This window comes from Phyllopteryx taeniolatus, chromosome 8 (genome assembly GCF_024500385.1).
Source record: "Phyllopteryx taeniolatus isolate TA_2022b chromosome 8, UOR_Ptae_1.2, whole genome shotgun sequence".
NCBI lineage: Eukaryota > Metazoa > Chordata > Actinopteri > Syngnathiformes > Syngnathidae > Phyllopteryx > Phyllopteryx taeniolatus.
Window position 1 is genome coordinate 30,304,171 of NC_084509.1, and position 20,572 is coordinate 30,324,742.

A 20,572-nucleotide genomic window follows, 5' to 3' on the forward strand; every position below is an offset into this window, starting at 1 on the left:
ATTACAAGTTCCATCCATTCATTTTCTTTACCGCTTATCCTCACTAGGGTCGCGGGCTGCTGGAGCCTATCCCAGCTATCTTCGGGCGGGAGGCGGGGTACACCCTGAACCGGTCACCAGCCAATCGCAGGGCACATAGAAACAAACAACCATTTGCACTCACATTCACACCTACGGGCAATTTAGAGACTTCCTACCACGCATATTTTTGGGATGTGGGAGGAAACCGAAGTGCCCGGAGAAAACCCACCCAGGCACCGGGGAGAACAGCCAAACTCCACACAGGAGGGGCCGGGATTTGAACCCCGGACTCCAGAACTGTGTGGCAGATGTGCTAACCAATAGGTCACCGTGCCGGCTCACAATTACAAGGTACCCTGTTAAAAATATATTAGTAGAGTAACTATTTCAATTACTTTCTCAAAGTAATATACCTAATTGCATTTGATTACATTTGAATTATTTTCCTTAATTTTGAATGAATGCATCAACAGGACCCTTGAGTGTTTATTTTACAAAAGTGGATTAAAACCGTAGATTATTATTTTGGAACTCGAAGAGTGAATGTTCAGTAAAAAAGTCAAAAACTATTAAAATGAAACTAGTCAAAAGTCAGTGCTCTTGTTTGTGTTCAAAAGTGTAACTATGTGTAATTTTTTTTTCAGAATCTCAGATTAACTAATATATCGCATCACAAAGTGGCGGTTTGAGGTCACATTCGGGAAAATGTCATGTTTGAAACAGCTGCAGAATGGCACATGACCGGAGAGAGCCAATAACAAGCGCTGGTTTTCGAACGAGGAAGTGATGTAAAAAAAAAAAAAAAAAAAAAGGTTTTTATGGCTATTTTCAAAAAATGTAACTAAAATTGAAATCATGGAAATTTACAAAAGCAACTGTAATTCAATTACACATGTAATTAGTTACTCCCCAACACTGAGTATCTGAAAAGTGAGCAAAGACTAAATTCAATCTTCTCAGATGTCAACATAGTATCAAACAGATTTTACTGACGTGTAAAACCTTGACTCAAATGTAGTCATTGATACGTATTTAAGATTCAGCATCGTAAAAGTCGCAAAACTCTCCTCTTTATGCTTCAAAGGGACATGAGAACGCAGTAATGTCGCTGTCACGCAGTCCGCGCAAGCCATTGGCCGCCTCATGTGTCAATCAAGAAGATTACCGCTATGTCATGACGCTGTCGTCGCCAATTGGTTGGCCGCCCACCATAATCTCACTGTCCATTTACCGAGGTTTGGTTCACCATATTGGATAAAATGTTCATCATTACGTTGCTCTGTGTTTAACAGCCTGTCATGCCGGTGACAAGTAATCGCCTCTGTCGCGGTGCCTTCCTGCTCCATCGATGACAACAGGACTCCGCGACACGTTCTGGACGGAAAGGAGGGATTACTGTTTTGGTTTGGAAACACTGAGACCCAGGAGCTAGCACTGAGCTGTCACATTCACTACCGCGGTGGTCTTTTCCACTTATAAGACTCTCCATGCAAGCGTTTTGAAGGATTGAACTTTTTCTTCACACCACTCAGTGGCTCTGGGTGAACTTTGAGGACAGCCTGTGTGTTACAACAGGCAAAGACTGTCGATGGGGGAAGAAAATTGTCTCCTGCTATTTTGAGGCATGCTCGATGCTCGTTCGCTGTCAAAATGAGGAGGATTTCTGAGAAGGCGGCCACCTCTGTAGTTGAGTGTAATATGTGAGTTAGGTGGGTCACCAAGGCCTGGGCCTGCCTGCTCTAGTGGGCCCTGGGTGAGGCCCACTACATCTCCTCTGTACCGGATCAGCAGCCGATAATTAGGGCTCGGAGATTACCACTGTTTACAGAGTACCTATTTGGCCTGCACGCTTCCGAGGAAAGGGAGGCTTTCGATTGGAATAATTGATGCAATTTCCAAGCAGCCTGGAGCCCAGGTGGCGAGAACGGCAACACTGCTGGACCAGAGCGTCTGGCAAACTTGGACACTTCGAAAAAGATGAGAGCTCAGTTTCCAATGTGACAAGCGTAAGACCGCACTATAAGGAAGAAGCAGACTTTCAGCAGAAGGGAGGGGGTTCCAGCACCATCATGAGGGACATTTAGGGCCTCCGTTTTATTTATTGAGGGGTGGGCGGGTTGTTTTCATTTCATTTCTTTAGGTTTGTCATTGTTGGTAGTAGGTATTTGTGCTTAGAATACTTGGGTAGTCATTTTCACATGCCTGTTATTCCCTCCCTGCTATCCAAGTGGTGTGGATTTGGATCAGCTCCTTGTTGAACCAGAATGGAAGGATTCCCTGTAGTAAAATGCAACCAATGAATCTAAACCCCCAGTACTGCTATGTTTATGTTCCCTAGAAGTTTCATTGATTGTAATATAGGAGCCTGGTAGCCACTATCATCATTTTGACTTAGCAGTGTCTCTATTAGTGAATGACTCTTCTTGGCACAACAGCTTCAAATGTTACAAAAATGATGGCTGCATACAATGGTGGCTCCTCAGCTGTGGCTGCCCATCACCCTCATCACCACCATCAGCTGCAGCATCTCCCGCCTCCACACATGCATCACCACCACCACATGGGCCAGCATCACTTACAGCACCCGGGCTCGGCCGCTGCCGTTCACACCATCCAGCAGCACACCTCCACTGCCGCCGCCGCCGCCGCTGTGATGCTACACCCCGGTCAGCAGCAACCTTACTTCCCATCTCCGGCTCCCGGACAGGCCCCCGGGCCTGCGGCAGCCGTTGCTCCTGCCCAAGTTCAAGCTGCCGCTGTCAAAGCTCACCATCACCACCATCATCATCAGCAGCACACACACCACCTACAACAGCAGCTTGATATCGAGCCTGACAGGCCTATCGGCTATGGTGCGTTTGGGGTTGTCTGGTAAGTACACATTATTAAAATTTATTTTATTGGTAGGGCCTGTCTCTAGAACTTCATGGGGTGCACATTGCACGCTACTATATAGTCTGTTCCAATACAAGACTGTCAAAAATGAACCTATTGGGCCCCTCTCATTAACAACCAAAATGTTAGGAACCTTAACATTAACTTTTTTGGTCACCAGCCACTGTGGCTAGTGGTTTCCCAGAGTTACGAGAGCCACTCAGCATTTTCACTAGCCACAATTTTGATGTTGGATAAAATTTTTAATGTGATTATAGCTGAATGAAATAACTCTATTTTACAACCCATCCATCTTCTACCGCTTATCCGGGGCGTCCGGGAGGCAGCCGAAGCAGATGCCCCAGCCACCTCATCTGGCTCCTCTCGATGTGAAGGAGCAACGGCTCCACTCTGAGATCCTGCCGGATAACCGAGCTTCTCACCCTATCTCTAAGGGAGAGCCCAGACACCCTGCGGAGGAAACCCATTTCGGCCGCTTGTATCTGGGATCTCGTTCTTTCGGTCACGACCCACAGCTCGTGACCATAGTTGAGGGTAGGAACGTAGATCGACTGATAAATCGATAGCTTCGCCTTTCGGCTTAGCTCCTTCTTTACCACAACGGATCGATACAAAGTCCGAATCACTGCAGACGCTGCACCGATCCGCCTGTCGATCTCATGTTCCATTCTTCCCTCACTCTTGAACAAGACCCCAAGATACTTGAACTCCTCCACTTGGGGCAGGATCTTATCCCCGACCTGGAGAGGGCACGGCACCCTTTTCCGACTGAGGACCATGGTCTCAGATTTGGAGGTGCTGATTCTCATCCCAGCCGCTTCACACTCTGCTGCGAACTGCTCCAATGAGAGTTGGAGGTCACGGCTTGATGAAGCCAACAGAACCACATCATCTGCAAAAAGCAGAGATGCAATACTGAGGCCACCAAACCGGACCCCCTCTACGCCTCGGCTGGGCCTAGAAATTCTGTCCATAAAACTTATGAACAGAATCGGTGACAAAGGGCAGCCTTGGCGGAGTCCAACCCTCAACGGAATCGAGTCCGACTTCCTGCCGGATATGCGGACCAAACTCTGACTCCGGTCGTACAGGGACCGAACAGCCCGTATCAGGGGGTTCGGTCGAACGCCTTCTCCAAGTCCACAAAACACATGTAGACTGGTTGGGCGAACTCCCATGCCCCTCTAGGACCCTGCCAAGAGTGTAGAGCTGGTCCACTGTTCCACGGCCAGAACGAAAACCACACTGCTCCTCCTGAATCTGGGATTCAACTTCCCGACGGACCCTCCTCTCCAGCACCCCTGAATAGATCTTACCAGGGAGGCTAAGGAGTGTGATCCCCCTGTAGTTGAACACACCCTCCGGTCCCCCTTCTTGAATGTCCACGCGATGTTGCAGAGGCGTGTCAACCAGGACAGCCCTACAACATCCAGAGCCTTGAGGAACTCCGGGCGAATCTCATCCACCCCTGGGGCCCTGCCACCGAGGAGCTTTTTAACCACCTCGGTGACCTCAACCCCAGAGATAGGAGAGCCCGCCTCAGAGAACCCAGACTCTGCTCCCTCATGGGAAGTCGTGTCGGTGGAATTGAGGAGGTCTTCGGAGTATTCTCCCCACCGGCTCACAAAGTCCCGAGTCGAGGTCAGCAGCGCCCCATCTCCACTATACACAGTGTTGATGGTGCACTGCTTTCCCCTCCTGAGACGTCGGATGGTGGACCAGAATTTCCTCGACGCCGTCCGCAAGTCTTTCTCCATGGCCTCACCGAACTCCTCCCATACCCGAGTTTTTGCTTCAGCGACCACCAAAGCTGCATTCTGCTTGGCCAGCAGGTACCCATCAGCTGCCTCAGGAGTCCCACAGGCCAAAAAGGCCCGATAGGACTCCTTCAGCTTGACGGCATCCCTCACCATTGGTGTCCACCAACTGGTTCGGGGATTGCCGCCACGACAGGCACCGACCACCTTATGGCCACAACTCCGGTCGGCCGCCTCAGCAATGGAGGCGCGGAACATGGTCCACTCGGACTCGATGTCCCCCGCCTCCCCCGGAACACGTCGGACTGGCATCTTCCCCCACCATCAGAGCCAACTCACCACCAGGTGGTGATCAGTTGACAGCTCCGCCCCTCTCTTTACCCGAGTGTCCAAGACATGCGGCCGCAAGTCCGATGACACGACCACAAAGTCGATCATCAAACTGCGACCTAGGGTGTCCTGGTGCCAAGTGCACGTGTGGACATCCTTATGCTTGAACATGGTGTTCGTTATGGACAATCCGTGACGAGCACAGAAGTCCAATAACAGAACACCGCTCGGGTTCTGATCGCCTTCCAGGTCTCACTGTCATTGCCCACGTGAGCATTGAAGTCCCCCAGCAGAACGATGGAGTCCCCAGCGGGAGCGCTCTCCAGCACCCCCTCCAAGGATTCCAAAAAGGGTGGGTACTCTGAACTGGTGTTTGGTGCATAGGCACAAACAACAGTCAGGACCCGTCCCCCCACCCGAAGGCGGAGGGAGGCTACCCTCTCGTCCACAGGGGTGAACCCCAACGTACAGGCGCCAAGCCGGAGAGCAATAAGTATACCCACACCTGCTCGGCACCTCTCACCGTGGGTAACTCCAGAGTGGTAGAGAGTCCAACCCCTCTCGAGAGGACTGGTACCAGAGCCCAAGCTGTGCGTGGAGGCGAGTCCGACTATATCAAGTCGGAACTTCTCGACCTCACACACCAGCTCGGGCTCCTTCCCTGCCAGAGAGGTGACATTCCACGTGCCTAGAGTCAGCTTCTGTAGCCGGGGATCGGATCGCCAAGGTACCCGCCTTCGGCTACCGCCCAGCTCGCATTACACCCGACCCCTATGGCCCCTCCCACAGGTGGTGTGCCCATGGGAAGGATTTTACAACCCTTTTAAATGTATTTGACCTCTGTGCACAACCAAAACAAGACTTCATAAATGTTTAACACTACTAGCACCACCATACATATCAGACTTCTGAGTCTGAACCACCAAACAGACTTTGGTGAGTCTCTTTTGAAATAGAAAATTAAATATGATAGAGAAAATTCATTTTAGTATTACACTTCAGCTGGGCCATGTCTGGACAATCAGTTGGTTTGCCCACAGCAATGGACATACATTCTGCTTTTCTGAGATTTCCAGAAGCTTTTCTGCAACATCATTTGCAAGTAGTTCCACTCTGCGAAGAGTTGCTGTGTCTGTGTAAGTTACGTTTTTAATAGCTGAAGTGACAAGCCGCTTAGTATTGTTGTCAACTCAATCTGTGAGCGCAAGCATGCGGTTGTTTACTGTTTCCGACTCGGTAAAAGGTCTCTTATATCCATATGACCATGGTACCGGTTTAATACACGTTGCGTTTGGCAGACAAAATAAATACTTCTCAGTCCATTCCGTCTGGAATTGCCAGTTTTCAACATCCATCCATCCATCCATTATCTTAGCCGCTTATCCTCACAAGGGTCGCGGGAGCGCTGGAGCCATTTGCACTCACGTTCACACCTACGGGCAATTTAGAGTTGTCAATTAACCTACCATGCATGTTTTTGGGATGTGGGAGGAAACCGGAGTGCCCGGAGAAAACCCATGCGGTCATAGGGAGAACATGTAAACGCCACACAGGCGGGGCCGGGGATTGAACCCTGGTTCTCAGAACTGTGAGGCAGACGCCCTAACTAGTTTAGTCTTTTTTTTTTTTTTGGGCTTTAAGAGAGACATTTTGAAGCCCGTCTTGTTTCTCAAAGTTTGTAGCAAATGGCGATGTAGTCACATCTTGTTTGGTGCGTTTTCCCGATGTTTGGATTTTGGTGTGAGCCAGTAAATCCTTTGTGCACATGTGCGAGCAACTATTTATGGTAAGTCCACTTGGACAAACTTGTCATCATAAGGGTTTTTGTATCGGCATGATTTTATTGATCACTGCAAACACACAGGTTACTACATCCATCCATCCATCCATTTTCTGAGCTGCTTCTCCTCACTAGGGTCGTGGGCGTGCTGTAGCCTATCCCAGCTATCATCGGGCAGGAGGCGGGGTACACCCTGAACTGGTTGCCAGCCAATCGCAGGGCAGATACAAACAAACAACCATTCACACTCACATTCACACCTACGGGCAATTTAGAGTTGTCAATTAACCTACCATGCATGTTTTTGGGATGTGGGAGGAAACCGGAGTGCCCGGCGAAAACCCACGCAGGCACGGGGAGAACATGCAAACTCCACACAGGCGGGGCCGGGGATTGAACCCGGGTCCTCAGAACTGTGAGGCAGACGCTCTAACCAGTCGTCCACCGTGCATGTTACATCAAATTAAAATAGTAAGATCTGGCAGGCCATAATAAATTACATATAAAATGGGCCACTAGTTAAACAGATGTGGTTTATTGTGTCAGATGCCACTTGAGGAAACTACAGTTAGATAAGGGTGGGTAAAAAAATATTGATTCAGCAATGCATTTCCATTTTTCTTTTCACATTTCAATATCAATTCTGCAAATCTGCTGAATCGATTTACCTCCTGCCCACTCTGAGGCGCTGTGCGTGTGGTTTGCTTTGTCTGGATGAAAGCCAAACACAATGGCTACCCAAGCAAACAGCAGCGTGAAGTGAGCAACTTCCACTTTTAAATCTGATGTTTAGGGTCATTATGGAGTCTCCTGTAAATCCGGAACACAGAAATGGACAAACGACAATCCAAACACAATATGCAATTCAAACAAGAAAACACGGCAGAAGTTGCCGTCCCGGAATTGTACACTGAGTTAAGGCAGTGGTTTTGGAGTCATTGAAGGTGACAGAAAGAATGACTGACCCCTACTTTTGTAACTCACTTCACATTTCATTCCCAACGAGTGGGAATTCTTGTGTTAAATGTTATACAGAATAGACCCCCCCTCCACAGAAGCCACACAGGGAGGAAGCAATATAGCAAACTTGTTGACAGACGCAATAAATGAATGGAGTTTGACGAAAAAAGTACCAGTACTGACTTGTCGCACAATGCCGCAAACATGCTACTTCATTAGGTATTACTTAAATAAGTAAAGAAATGTTAATTATAAAGCCGGTGAAATAAGTATTTAACACGTCACCATTTTTTCTGACTAAATATACTTCCAAAGGTGCTATTGACCTCAAAATTTCACCAGATGTTGGGAAGAACCCAACATACAAAAAAACTAGAATAAATAAGATCAGAAATTAAGTTGTGTATAAAAATGTGAAATGACACATCCATCCATCCATTTTCTGAGCCGCTTCTCCTCACTAGGGTCGCGGGCGTGCTGGAGCCTATCCCAGCTGTCATCGGGCAGGAGGCGGGGTACACCCTGAACTGGTTGCCAGCCAATCGCAGGGCACATAGGAACAAACAACCATTCGCACTCACAGTCATGCCTACGGGCAATTTAGAGTCTCCAATTCATGCATGTTTTTGGGATGTGGGAGGAAACCGGAGTACCCGGAGAAAACCCACGCAGGCACGGGGAGAACATGCAAACTCCACACAGGCGGGGCCGGGGATTGAAGCCGGGTACTCAGAACTGTGAGGCTGGCGCTCTAACCAGTCGGCCACCGTGCCGCCTGAAATGACACAGGGAAAAAAAAGTATTGAACACATGAAGAAAGGGAGGTGCAAAAAGGCATGGAAAGCCAAGACAACACCTAAAATCTATCAATAATGAAACGGCAATCCAACCTCTTGTCAGTGCAAATGAATATCAGATGGTTCAGTCGTAATTGATGGCCTACAAAAAGGTCTCATTGCCAAGGTGTGACTCAAGACACATCTCATGATGGGTAAGAGCAGAGAGTTGTCTCAAGACCATCGCAAACTAGTTGTTGCAAAACGATGGCATTGGTTACAGGCGCATAGCTAAGCTTCTAAACGTTCCAGTGAACACGGTTGGGGCCATAATACGTAAGTGGAAAGCTAATCATACCACCGTAAATTTGCCTCGATCAGGTGCTCCTCGCAAGATTTCTGACAGAAGAGTGCAAAGAATAATCAGAAGAGTTGTCCAAGAGCCAAGGACCACCTGTGAAGAGCTACAAAAAGTTGTCACAAGGAAAACAGTGAGTAATGCACTCCGCCGCCATGGCCTGTATGCACGCTCACCACGCAAGACCCCATTGCTGGAAAAAAAAGCATGTCAAAGCTCGTTTGAAGTATGCTGAACAACATTTAGACAAGCCAGTTAAAGACTGGAAGACTAGTCGGGTTGGATGAGAGCAAAGTTGAACTGTTTGGATGGCATAATGCACGCCACGTTTGGAGGAGAAACCTGAAAAACACCATACCTACAGTGAAGTTCGAAGGTGGGAACATGAAGGTGTGGGGCTGATTTTCAGCAAATGGTACTGGTAAATGTCACATAATTGAAGGAAGGATGAAGAAAATGAAACGAGTTTGGACATTTCAGCAGGATAATGATCCAAAACATACTTCCAAGGAAACTCTCAATTGGTTTCAAAGAAAAACAAAAAAAAAAGCTGCTAGAATGGCCAAGCCAATCACCTGACTTGAATCGAATAAAAAATCTATGGAACTGAAACTCTAAGTCCATACAAGAAGGCCACGGAACCTTCAAGATTTGAAGGCTGCTTATGTGGAGGAGTGGGCCAAAATCACACCAGAGCATTGCATGTGACTAGTTTCTCCATACAGGAGGTGTCTTGAAGCTGTCATTGCAAACAAAGGCTTAAATAAATACCAGTTAGCGTGTTCAATACTTTTTCCCTGTTTCATTTCACATTATTACACACAACTTGATTTATGAGCTTATTTATTCTACTTTCTTTGTACGTATGAATTACTTGGGTTGTTCCCAACATCTGGTGAAATTTTCATGTCAATACCACATTGGGAAATATATTTCATGAGAAAAAATGGTGACGTGTTAAATACTTATTGCACACTACTTTTTCAATACGGAGCTATTACCATATTTAACTTCCATACACCCATTTTCTGAGCCGCTTCTCCTCACTAGGGTCGTGGGCGTGCTGGAGCCTATCCCAGCTATCATCGGGCAGGAGGCGGGGTACACCCTGAACTGGTTGCCAGCCAATCGCAGGGCACATAGAAATAAACAACATTCGCACTCACATTCACACCTACGGGCAATTTAGAGTCCCCAATTAATGCATGTTTTTGGGATGTGGAAGGAAACCGGAGTGCCCGGAGAAAACCCACGCAGGCACGGGGAGAACATGCAAACTCCACACAGGCGGGACCGGGGATTGGACCCCGCTCCTCAGAACTGTGAGGCTGGCGCTCTAACCAGTCGGCCACCGTGCCCATATTTAACTTTTGTACTCTATATGTACATGTATATATAGTTGTTATTATCCATTTTTTATTTTTTTGTTAGGGCAAATCATTTAAGTTTACATGCAATTTACCTTTTCAGTGTTTATACACAACTGCAAGATTTTTTACTTTTGTGCTCCAGTATATTAATAACCCCTCCTTGAGCTGTCACCTTATCGTGATGGGGGGGTTTTTGTTTCCCAATGATCCTAGGAGCTAAGTTGTCTGGGGCTTCAGGACCCTGGTGGAGTCACCCATGGCAAACAGGTCCTAGGTGAAGGACCAGACAAAGCACAGCTCCAAACACCGCTATGATGACACACAATTCAGGAAGACGTTTTCCCTTGCCCGGACGCGGGTTCCAGGGGCCCCCCTCTGGAGCCAGGCCTGGAGGTGGGGCTCGAAGGCGAGCGCCTGGTGGCCACAGCCTGAAAGGGTAAGGTGGGTCCCCCTTCCCATGGGCTCACCACCTGTGGGAGGGGCCATAGGGGTCAGGTGCAGTGTGAGCTGGGCGGTGGCCGAAGGCAGGGACCTTGGCGATCCGATCCCCGGCTACAGAAGCTGGCTCTAGGTACGTAGAATGTCACCTCTCTGGCAGGGAAGGAGCCCGAGCTAGTGTGTGAGGTTGAGAAGTTCCGACTTGATATAGTCAGGGTCTCCTCCACACACAGCTTGGGCTCTGGTACCAGTCCTCTCGAGAGGGGTTGGACCACTCTGGAGTTACCCAAGGTGAAAGGCGCCGAGCAGGTGTGGGTATACTTATTGCCCCCGGACTTGGCGCCTGTATGTTGGCGTTCACCCCGGTGGACGAGAGGGTAGCCTCCCTCCGTCTTCGGGTAGGGGGACAGGTCCTGACTGTTGTTTGTGCCTATGCACCAAACAGCAGTTCAGAGTACCCACCCTTTTTTGATTCCTTGGAAGGGGTGCTGGACAGCGCTCCCGCTGGGGACTCCATCGTTCTGCTGGGGGACTTCAATGCTCACGTGAGCAATGATAGCGAGACCTGGAAGGGCGTGATTGGGAGGAACGGCCACCACGATCAGAACCCGACCGGTGTTCTGTTATGGGACTTCTGTGCTCATCACGGATTGTCCATAACGAACACCATGTTCAAGCATAAGGGTGTCCACACGTGCACTTGGCACCAGGACACCCGAGGTCGCAGTTCGATGATCGACTTTGTGGTCGTGTCATCGGACTTGCGGCCGCATGTCTTGGACACTCGGGTGATGAAAGGGGCGGAGCTCTCAACTGATCACCACCTGGTGGTGACTTGGCGCCGATGGTGGGGGAAGATGCCGGTCTGACCTGGCAGGCCCAAACGTATTATGAGCGTCTTCTGGCCGACCGAAGCTGTGGCCGTCAGGTAGTCTGTGCCTGTCGTGGTGGGATTCCCCGAACCGAGGGATGCCGTCAAGCTGAAGAAGGAGTCCTGTTGGGCCTTTTTGGCCTGTGGGTCTTCTGAGGTAGCTGATCGGTACCGGCTGGCCGAGCGGAATGCAGCTTTGGTGGTCACTGAAGCAAAAACTCGGGCATGGGAGGAGTTCGGTGAGGCGATGAAAAAAGACTTTCGGACGGCTTCGAGGAAATTCTGGTCCACTGTCCGGCGTCTCAGGAGGGGAAAACAGTGTACCACCAACACTGTGTATAGTGGGGATGGGGTGCTGCTGACCTCGACTCGGGACGTTGTGAGTCGGTGGGGATACTTCGAAGACCTCCTCAACTCCAACGACACGCCTTCCCATGAGGAAGCAGAGTCTCACAGAGTCTCTGAGGCTGGCTCTCCTATTTCTGGGGTTGAGGTCACCGAGGTGGTTAAAAAGCTCCTCGGTGGCAAGGCACTGGGGGTGGATGAGATTCGCCCGGAGTTCCTAAAGGTTCTGGATGTTGTGGGGCTGTCCTGGTTGACACGCCTCTACAACATCGCATGGACATCGGGGACAGTACCTCTGGGGTGGTGGTCCCCCTTTTTAAGAAAGGGGACCGGAGGGTGTGTTCCAACTGCAGTGGGATCACACTCCTCAGCCTCCCTGGTAAGGTCTATTCAGGGGTGCTGGAGAGGAGGGTCCGTCGGGAGGTCGAATAATCTGTGACAAAGGGCAGCCTTGGCGGAGTCCAATTCTCACCGGAAACGAGTCCGACTTACTGCCGGATATGCGGACCTAACTCTGACTCCGGTCGTACAGGAACCAAACAGCCCGTATCAGGGGGTTCGGTACGCCATACTCCTGAATGCAGATGCGGAGGCGTGTCAACCAGGACAGCCCCACAACGTCCAGAGCCTTTAGGAACTCTGGGGCATTGCCACCGAGGAGCTTTTTAACCACCTCGGTGACCTCAACCCCAGAGATAGGAGAGCCCACTTCAGAGAACCCAGACTCTGCTTCCTCATGGGAAGGCGTGTCGGTGGAATTGAGGAGGTCTTCGAAGTATTCACCGGCTCACAACGTCCCGAGTCGAGGTCAGCAGCGCCCCATCCCCACTCTAAACCGTATTGATGGTGGACTGCTTCCCCCTCCTGAGACGGCGGATGGTGGACCAGAATTTTCTCAAAGCCATCTGGAAATCTTTCTCCATGGCCTCACCGAACCCCTCCCATACCCGAGTTTTTGCTTCAGCGACCACAAAAGCTGCATTTCGCTTGGCCAGCCGGTACCCATCAGCTGCCTCAGGAGTCCCACAGGCCAAAAAGGCCCAATAGGACTTCTCCTTCAGCTTGACGGCATCCCTCACCGTTGGTGTCCACCAACGGGTTTGGGGATTTCCGCCACGACAGGCCCACCACCTTACGGCCACAGCTCCGGTTGGCCGCCTCATCAATGTAGGCGCGGAACGTGGTCGATGTCTCCCGCCTCCCCCGGAACATGAGCAAAGTTCTGTTGGAGGGGGGAGTTGAAACTGCTTCTGACTAGGGATTCTGCCAGACATTCTCAGCAGACCCTCATAATACGTTTGGGCCTGCCATGTCGGACCGGCATCTTCCTACGCCATCGGAGCCAACTCACCACCAGGTGGTGATCGGTTGACAGCTCCGCCCCTCTCTTCACCCTGAGTGTCCAAGACGTGGCCGCAAGTCCGATGACACGACCACAAAGTCAATCATCGAACTGCGACCTAGGGTGTCCTGGTGCCAAGTGCACGTGTGGACACCCTTATGCTTGAACAGGTGTTTGTTATGGACAATCCGTGATGAGCACAGAAGTCCAATAACAAAACACCCCTCGGGTTCTGATCGGGGGGGCCCTTCCTCCCAATCACGCCCTTCCAGGTCTCACTGTCATTGCCCACGTGAGCATAGAGGTCCCCCAGCAGAACGGAGGAGTCCCCAGCGGGAGCGCTCTCCAGCACCCCCTCCAAGGACTCCAAAAAGGGTGGGTACTCTGAACTGCTGTTTGGTGCATAGGCACAAACAACAGTCAGGACCCGTCCCCCCACCCGAAGGCGGAGGGAGCCTACCCTCTTGTCCACCGGGCTGAACCCCAACGTACAGGCCCCAAGCCGGGGAGCAATAAGTATACCCAGATCTGCTCGGCGCCTCTCACCGTGAGTAACTCCAGAGTGGAAGAGAGTCCAACCCCTCTCGAGAGGACTGGTACCAGAGCCCAAGCTGTGTGTGGAGGCGTGTCCAACAACATCGAGTCGGAACTTCTCGACCTCTCACACCAGCTCCTTCCTTGCCAGAGAGGTGACATTCCACGTCCCTAGAGCCAACTTCTGTCGCGGGGGATCGGATCGCCAAGGTCCCTGCCTTCGGCCACCGCCCAGCTCGCACTGCACCTGACCCCTATGGCCCCTCCCACAGGTGTTGAGCCCATGGGAAGGGGGACCCACCTTACCCTTTTGTGCTGTGCCCGCCTGGGCCCCATTGGTGCAGGCTCGGCCACCAGGCGCTCGCCTTTGAGCCCCACCTCCAGGCCTGGCTCCAGAGGGGAGCCCCGGTGACCCGCGTCCGGGCAAGGGAAACCATTTATAGTTTTCATCATAGGGGTCTTTTAGCCGTGCTTTGTCTGGTCCCTCACCTAGGTTTGCCATGGGTGACCCTACCAGGGGCGTGAAGCCCCAGACAACTTAGCTCCTAGGATCATTGGGACACACAAACCCCACCACCACGATAAGGTGACAGCTTCCAGGGACGCCTATACTTTTTTATGGCCACAGTTTGAGCCTGGAATAGAATTTCTCTGGGTAAAATGTATTCTGCTTCTGAAGGAAGATCTACAAGCCTCCTTGAAAGTATTGTGTTCAACCTTTGAAGTTGCACTGTTTATTAGTCAACCTTTAAATTGTGCCAAAAGGCCTTGGTTGTATAAGTATTATTCATATTGTGTTTGAGTTAAGATTACAAAGATTTACAATGTTAGAGTTTAGAAGATGATGATGTTGATAATTACTACCTCGACTTATTGTTCGATAAATAAAATGGACATGATTGCCTTTCCGGATTGAATAAATTGTCATTGTAGACAGTGAGTTGGACGGCTGTGTCATTAGTCGCCAGCGGAACGCTGCCGGACCGGTGTTGGTTCCGACCAATACTCCACAACTTTGCTCCATGTGCAGCGCGTAACACACAACAGAGACACTTAAGGGAAAGTTAAATGTTTATTATGTTCGCCAGTCCGCATGCTAAGGATCTAGTGAGCGAAGGAGCTAAACGATTCGCTCTTACGCTGGCGACGTCATTTAAAACGTCATCGCCTTTCTCTGAGTTGTTGTTTGTTAGTCCCCAAATAACACACGCAGGAAAGTTAACTGTTTATTAAGCATAACCTCAGCGGCACAAGTTATTCAGCCAATAGGTGACTACATATTTGATTCACCGGAGAAGGGCTTGTCTCCTTATGCGGACTCGAGGGCCGGCCTTATTTCTCATGATTTCAGAGGCATTAAAAAAACTGCTATTTTTATCGTGATAGTTTTCTGGAAGATATACCGTCCTAAAATTTTTTATATTGTGACAGCCCTAGATTCTAAAGGCCCATCAATGACAGGGGGCCACAAAAATAGTATTGTCAATGAGATGCATTGAAGTGGTGTTGCCCAAATGTCTGGCGGCACCCGTTATTGTTGTTGGTTCATGGATTTTTATTTAGCCACATTTAATTAGTATACAGGATTTTATGATGGTAAGGATTAACCGATTTGTTGAAGAAATGTACTCATAATTACTAGATGTCAAAATATAATAATATATAGTAATAATATTTGCTGTTTAATACTCATCTAAATGTCTCTTCAATAAGGTTTTTACAACAAAAAACAATACAATGACCCAAAAAATTAATTTTACATTTCATTTATAATAAACTAATTCTAGTTTGGCTGCATGACCTCCCTAAAGTACTCTAAGGTTTGCGCGCTTCCTTCGACGGTTCTAAGCACATTCTGAGAGATGTTTGAGTGACAGTCTTGCTGCAGCCAGGGATTTTCGTTCCTTCGCCATCTGTTTTCCTTGACTGATCCTATTCGACGTTTACTGAAGGGTGCTTTGAAAAAGGTTGCAGTGTGAATGCTCTTACTTATACATGCTGTGCTCCTCATGAGGCTTTAATCTTGGTATCCCCGGATTTAAATGTTGTTTGACTCATCAGTGGAAAGGTGGTCAAACCCTGACCATATTATATACCAGGGACGCATGACTCCTCTTCGACCCACAGGAAGTTAAAAATAATAATAATAATCGCCTCAACTTATTCCTCCAAGAAATGGAGTTGAATAGTAATATCTATATATATATATACATATAGAATTATTTATAGTGTGACCCTATCAAGGAACTTCTTTTGCTTCAGATGTGACGCGGGTTGTTCTTTTTTTCCTGGATCCTGGAGCTTGCTCTCATACATTCCCCTCTGGTCTACATGGTATAACATGAGTGCTTGTTGCTAGGCAGAGTTCAGAGGGCTCCACCATAATCTTCCACATTTGTCAATGAAAAAAATGTGCATGTGCAGTCAAGCCCAAAAGGCTGTTTGAAAGGCATACTTGCTCACAGATCCTTCGGGAACAGGAATTATGAGGTGTGTGTCAGAAAAGGTTTATTGCATTTCAAATCCAAACTACCAACTGTAAGCTTCCTCTTCAACATAATACCCGTTGAGTCTAACACACCTTCCCAGCCTTCTCTGGAGATGCTGTCTGTTTACAAAAAAAAAACATGTATTCTTGCTAATAACATTGTACTCTCCAGGTCAGTCACAGATCCCAGAGATGGAAAGCGAGTTGCCCTCAAAAAGATGCCCAATGTCTTCCAAAACCTTGTTTCTTGCAAGAGGGTATTTCGGGAACTGAAGATGCTATGTTTCTTTAAACATGAAAATGTAAGTACAGAGCACTGCCGTTGCACAGTTTCGTTTTTGCTAGGTAGGGTTGAGCTTGGTTTGGATCCAGTCATTGCACATACACACTGCATTGAAACAGTGATACAGATGTGGTTTCAACCATATGTTAACGCTACCTTCTCAGGTGCTCTCTGCTCTTGACATCCTGCAACCTCCACACATTGACTACTTTGAAGAAATGTATCCTTCACAATTACAATTGCTCTGTTTTTCGTCTTCTGCTAAAACTGAAATTTAAAGGAGGATATTTTACAGAGGCTTTGTTAACCACCACATAAAGGGCTTGAATTCAGCCTATGTTACTTGAATGTCTTGTAGTAATGACTACTGTACCCTTAGGTATGACTGCTGGAAGTGATTTGTGTAAAGTCGTGCTTACATGCTCTGGCTGATGCGATCCTCCTGGGATTTGAGCTTTTGGATTAGTTCCAGCATCTTTCACACGTGACTGACTGATGACACACAGTGTTAAGCAAATTAAAACAATACTTTTTAATGTAAATAAATACCTTGAAATGTAAAATGTAGAATTCAGAAGTTAATAGTGAAAAGATGTGCACCAATTGTTTGTGTGTGTTACTGTAAGCTCTGACACGCTAATGCAGTTCATCAGTCATCGCTTCCCCGAAATCACCACTATGCAGGGGCTCATCTGAAGAAATGCTAAAAGACTTTCTAATCTTGATGTCCTCCTGACACAAAATGTTGTTTTTTGTTTTGGGAAGGTTTTTTTCTTGAGGAGCTGTTCAATGCTCATGTGGGAAATGAGCTCTAGAAGGGTGTGATTAGGAGGAATGGCCCCCTCAATCTGAACCACAATGGTGTTTAGTTACTTGACTTCTATGTGCATCATAGATTGTCCATAACGAACACCTTGTGCAAACATATGGGTGTCCAGATTCCATTATATACAGTACATTCTATTCTAGTTTATTCTATATGTGAACACGGATACCCTATGCCGTATTTCGATGATATACTTTGTGGTTGTGTCATCGGACTTGCAGCCGCATGACTTGGATACTCTGGTTAAGAGAGGGCCAGAGCTGTCAACAAATCTCCTGGTGGTATGTGGGCTCTGATGGTGGGGTAGGGTGCCAGTCCGACCTGGCAGACCCAAAAGTATTGTAAGGGTCTGCTGAAAACGTCTGGCAGTCTTCTGTCAGAAGGAGGTTCAACTCTCATGTCTCACAGAACTTTGCCCACGTCCCTGAGAAGGCGGGGGACATTGAGTTCAAGTGGGCCGTGTTCCTTGCCTCCAATATTGAGGTAGCCGACCGGAGCTGTGGCCATACACCCCTTGGTGGACACCGGTGGTTAGGGATGTCGTCAATCTGAAGACTGAATCCTATCCGGCCTTTTTGACATGTGGGACTCCAGAGGCAGCTGATGGGTACTGGCAGGCCAAGTGGAATGCTAGCTTTGGTGGTTGCTGAGGCAAACTCGGCCATGGGAGAAGTTTGGTGACACTATGGAGAACACCTTCCGGATGGCTCAGAGGGAATTCTGGTCCAATCTGCATGCACAGCAACTGCTTGTTCTCCCATTTTATCTGAATCTGTCAGAATTTGACGTAATTATGGAGGTAACGGGACACATTTGGATGTGTTAGGGGTAAAGTAAATGTACACTCTGTGGTCAAATACAACAATGCTGTGGCAGACCAAACATGATTAAGTGGAAATGTTGCAGGGTTTTTTTTCACACAATGGGAACTGAACACTGCCTGCACTGAAGTCAGGTAGGTGAAACTACTCTCTCAGTGAGTTTGAAAATTAAAAATTAATATCAAGTAATACTAGATTAATAATTGTTGTATAAATATATACTGACTGCATGGTAAAAGTGCTGCATTCCCTAATTCATACTCAAACTGTCACCAGTCTACTCTATCCATCCATCGAGCTTCTGTACTGCTCATCCTCACTAGGGTCGTGGGTATGCTGGAGCCTATCGCAGCTGAATTCAGGCAAAAGGCGATGTAGACCCTGGACTGACTACCATTCAGTCACCACCATTCACATTCACACTTAAGGACAATTTAGAGTCTTCAATGAACCAAACATGCATGTTTTTGGAAGGTAAGAAGAAACTGTAGTACCCGGAGAAAACTGACACAAGCAATCATGGGGAGAACATGCAAACTCCACACAGGAAAGCCGTAGCCCCCAACCTCAGAACTGTTCAGCGGCCGTGCAAGCCACTCACTCACTGCGCGACTCCATTTGTCTGCTAATCCAACTAAATTTTATTTGCTTTTAAAAAGTGTGAGCAGCCACTATAAGCAGAAGGTTGTACGGATAGTACATCTGTCTTCTCTATCCATTGTTTGGGTGACAGTGGACGGTTCAAGTTCCATTATTAAAGATCCATCCATTTATTTACCCTAATGCTTATCCTCATTAGGACTGTGGGTGAGCGAGAGCCCATACCAGGTGGGCAGGAGCCAATCCTAGGCCACTGGCATGAAAGTCATGTGAGTGAACGATTACAATTGTAATGGTGACATTGACACCAAGTTTGAACAAAGAATAGCAAGTGAGTTGTTGCATTAAACATGCTTGTTTGCTAATGAGACTTAAAAAACTTATCCTGTTGTTGGAAGATTTGGCTATCTTCTTTTATGCTCTTGTTTATTTTTCTTCTATTTTTGCCTTAACTTCCCATTGGCCAGATATGTAGTGACAGAACTGATGCAAAGTGACCTCCATAAGATCATCGTGTCCCCGCAGCCTCTGAGCTCAGACCACGCCAAAGTTTTTCTCTATCAGATTCTTCGAGGTTGGATTTTCCAGTCTTTTTTTTTTTTTTTTTTTTTTTTAAGTTATGATTGGTTTTATTGATTCACATTTAGAAAAAAAAGGCTTACAGACATAGTGTGTTGTATGGGAACTGCTAAATACTGTACTGTGAATCTGTTTTTCTTGTGATCCACCATCACCAGGATTAAAGTACCTTCATTCTGCTGGCATTCTTCACCGAGACATTAAACCTGGCAACCTCTTGGTCAACAGCAACTGTGTACTGAAGGTGCGTGGACATAGGACACAATGATTATAAAAGACAAGGAACAGTAAGGCCAATTTCTTTCTTTTTATTTCAAAACCATTTGGGTTTATATCAGAAGATTAATATGAGACATCAACAGCTCAAGTTGTATTTTCAGCTACAGTATTTTCATCTGGATCAGATACTAGTGTTGTGCTCAAGACCACACTATCCGAGACCAAGACTTGCCTGAGACCAGAACCTACTGAGACAAGACCAAAACAAGCCGAGACCGTGAAAAGACCAAAACCATAAAAGTCCATTTTAAAAACCATGTCAGCATTTTGTGACCTAAACGTGCACGGTGGGGTCTCATAATAATTATTATACAACACAAAGAGTGAAAAACTAGCCAATTTAGTTGATTTGGCATAAGCTGCAGCCAAAGTATAATACATGTTTAAAGCACGCTACTGAAAAAAAAAACTCATACACAAATTTGACACGCACGTGACAGAGCACATTGTAACCTGGCTCTCGTCAGGAGTGCATGTCCGCCTAAAGTACGCTTAAAAGTAAAACCGTTTCTATTCTTGTAAAGTTATGCATTCAAACTGAATTGACTGGCCACTAAATCAGGTACAGTGCTGCAATTTCCATTGTGTGTCGGGGGAAATAATGTGCAATATATTCATATAGTTATTGTTAAGGAGCGGTGTTAAAACCTTTGTCTCGCATCTTGGAGTAAACTCGTGTCCATTAGTGTGTATCCCTCCCCCATGTGTGCGTTGCCCCAAATGCATATTTATTCGGCAACTTGGATCAGGAAAAAAAATAACGCATCCATGTTCGGGTTCAGCTTCGTAGTAAGTCTACTAGCCTAGCGGTGCGTCATACACTATGCAGCTTGTTATTGGCTGACCAACACCTCATATCCTAGAGTACCTACAAGTTAATAGCATTGATATTGATTTAATGAGGAATAGCGATATCCAT

General features: G+C 47.7%; 1 protein-coding gene across 2 annotated transcripts in view; it reads left to right on the forward strand.

Moving 5' to 3' along the window:
- The first annotated feature begins 1,215 nt into the window (after positions 1 to 1,215).
- nlk2 (nemo-like kinase, type 2) overlaps positions 1,216 to 20,572 on the forward strand; it is a 51,014-nt gene continuing 31,657 nt past the window's right edge. The window contains exons 1-5 of one of the 2 annotated variants that reach the window (XM_061780891.1): positions 1,216 to 2,892; positions 16,438 to 16,567; positions 16,713 to 16,768; positions 19,263 to 19,369; positions 19,533 to 19,618. In XM_061780891.1, coding sequence (XP_061636875.1) covers positions 2,435 to 2,892; positions 16,438 to 16,567; positions 16,713 to 16,768; positions 19,263 to 19,369; positions 19,533 to 19,618 — 837 coding nt within the window. In that variant the 5' untranslated portion in view covers positions 1,216 to 2,434. The remainder of the gene's footprint in view (positions 2,893 to 16,437; positions 16,568 to 16,712; positions 16,769 to 19,262; positions 19,370 to 19,532; positions 19,619 to 20,572) is intronic. The other variant, XM_061780890.1, reaches the window with a different exon arrangement.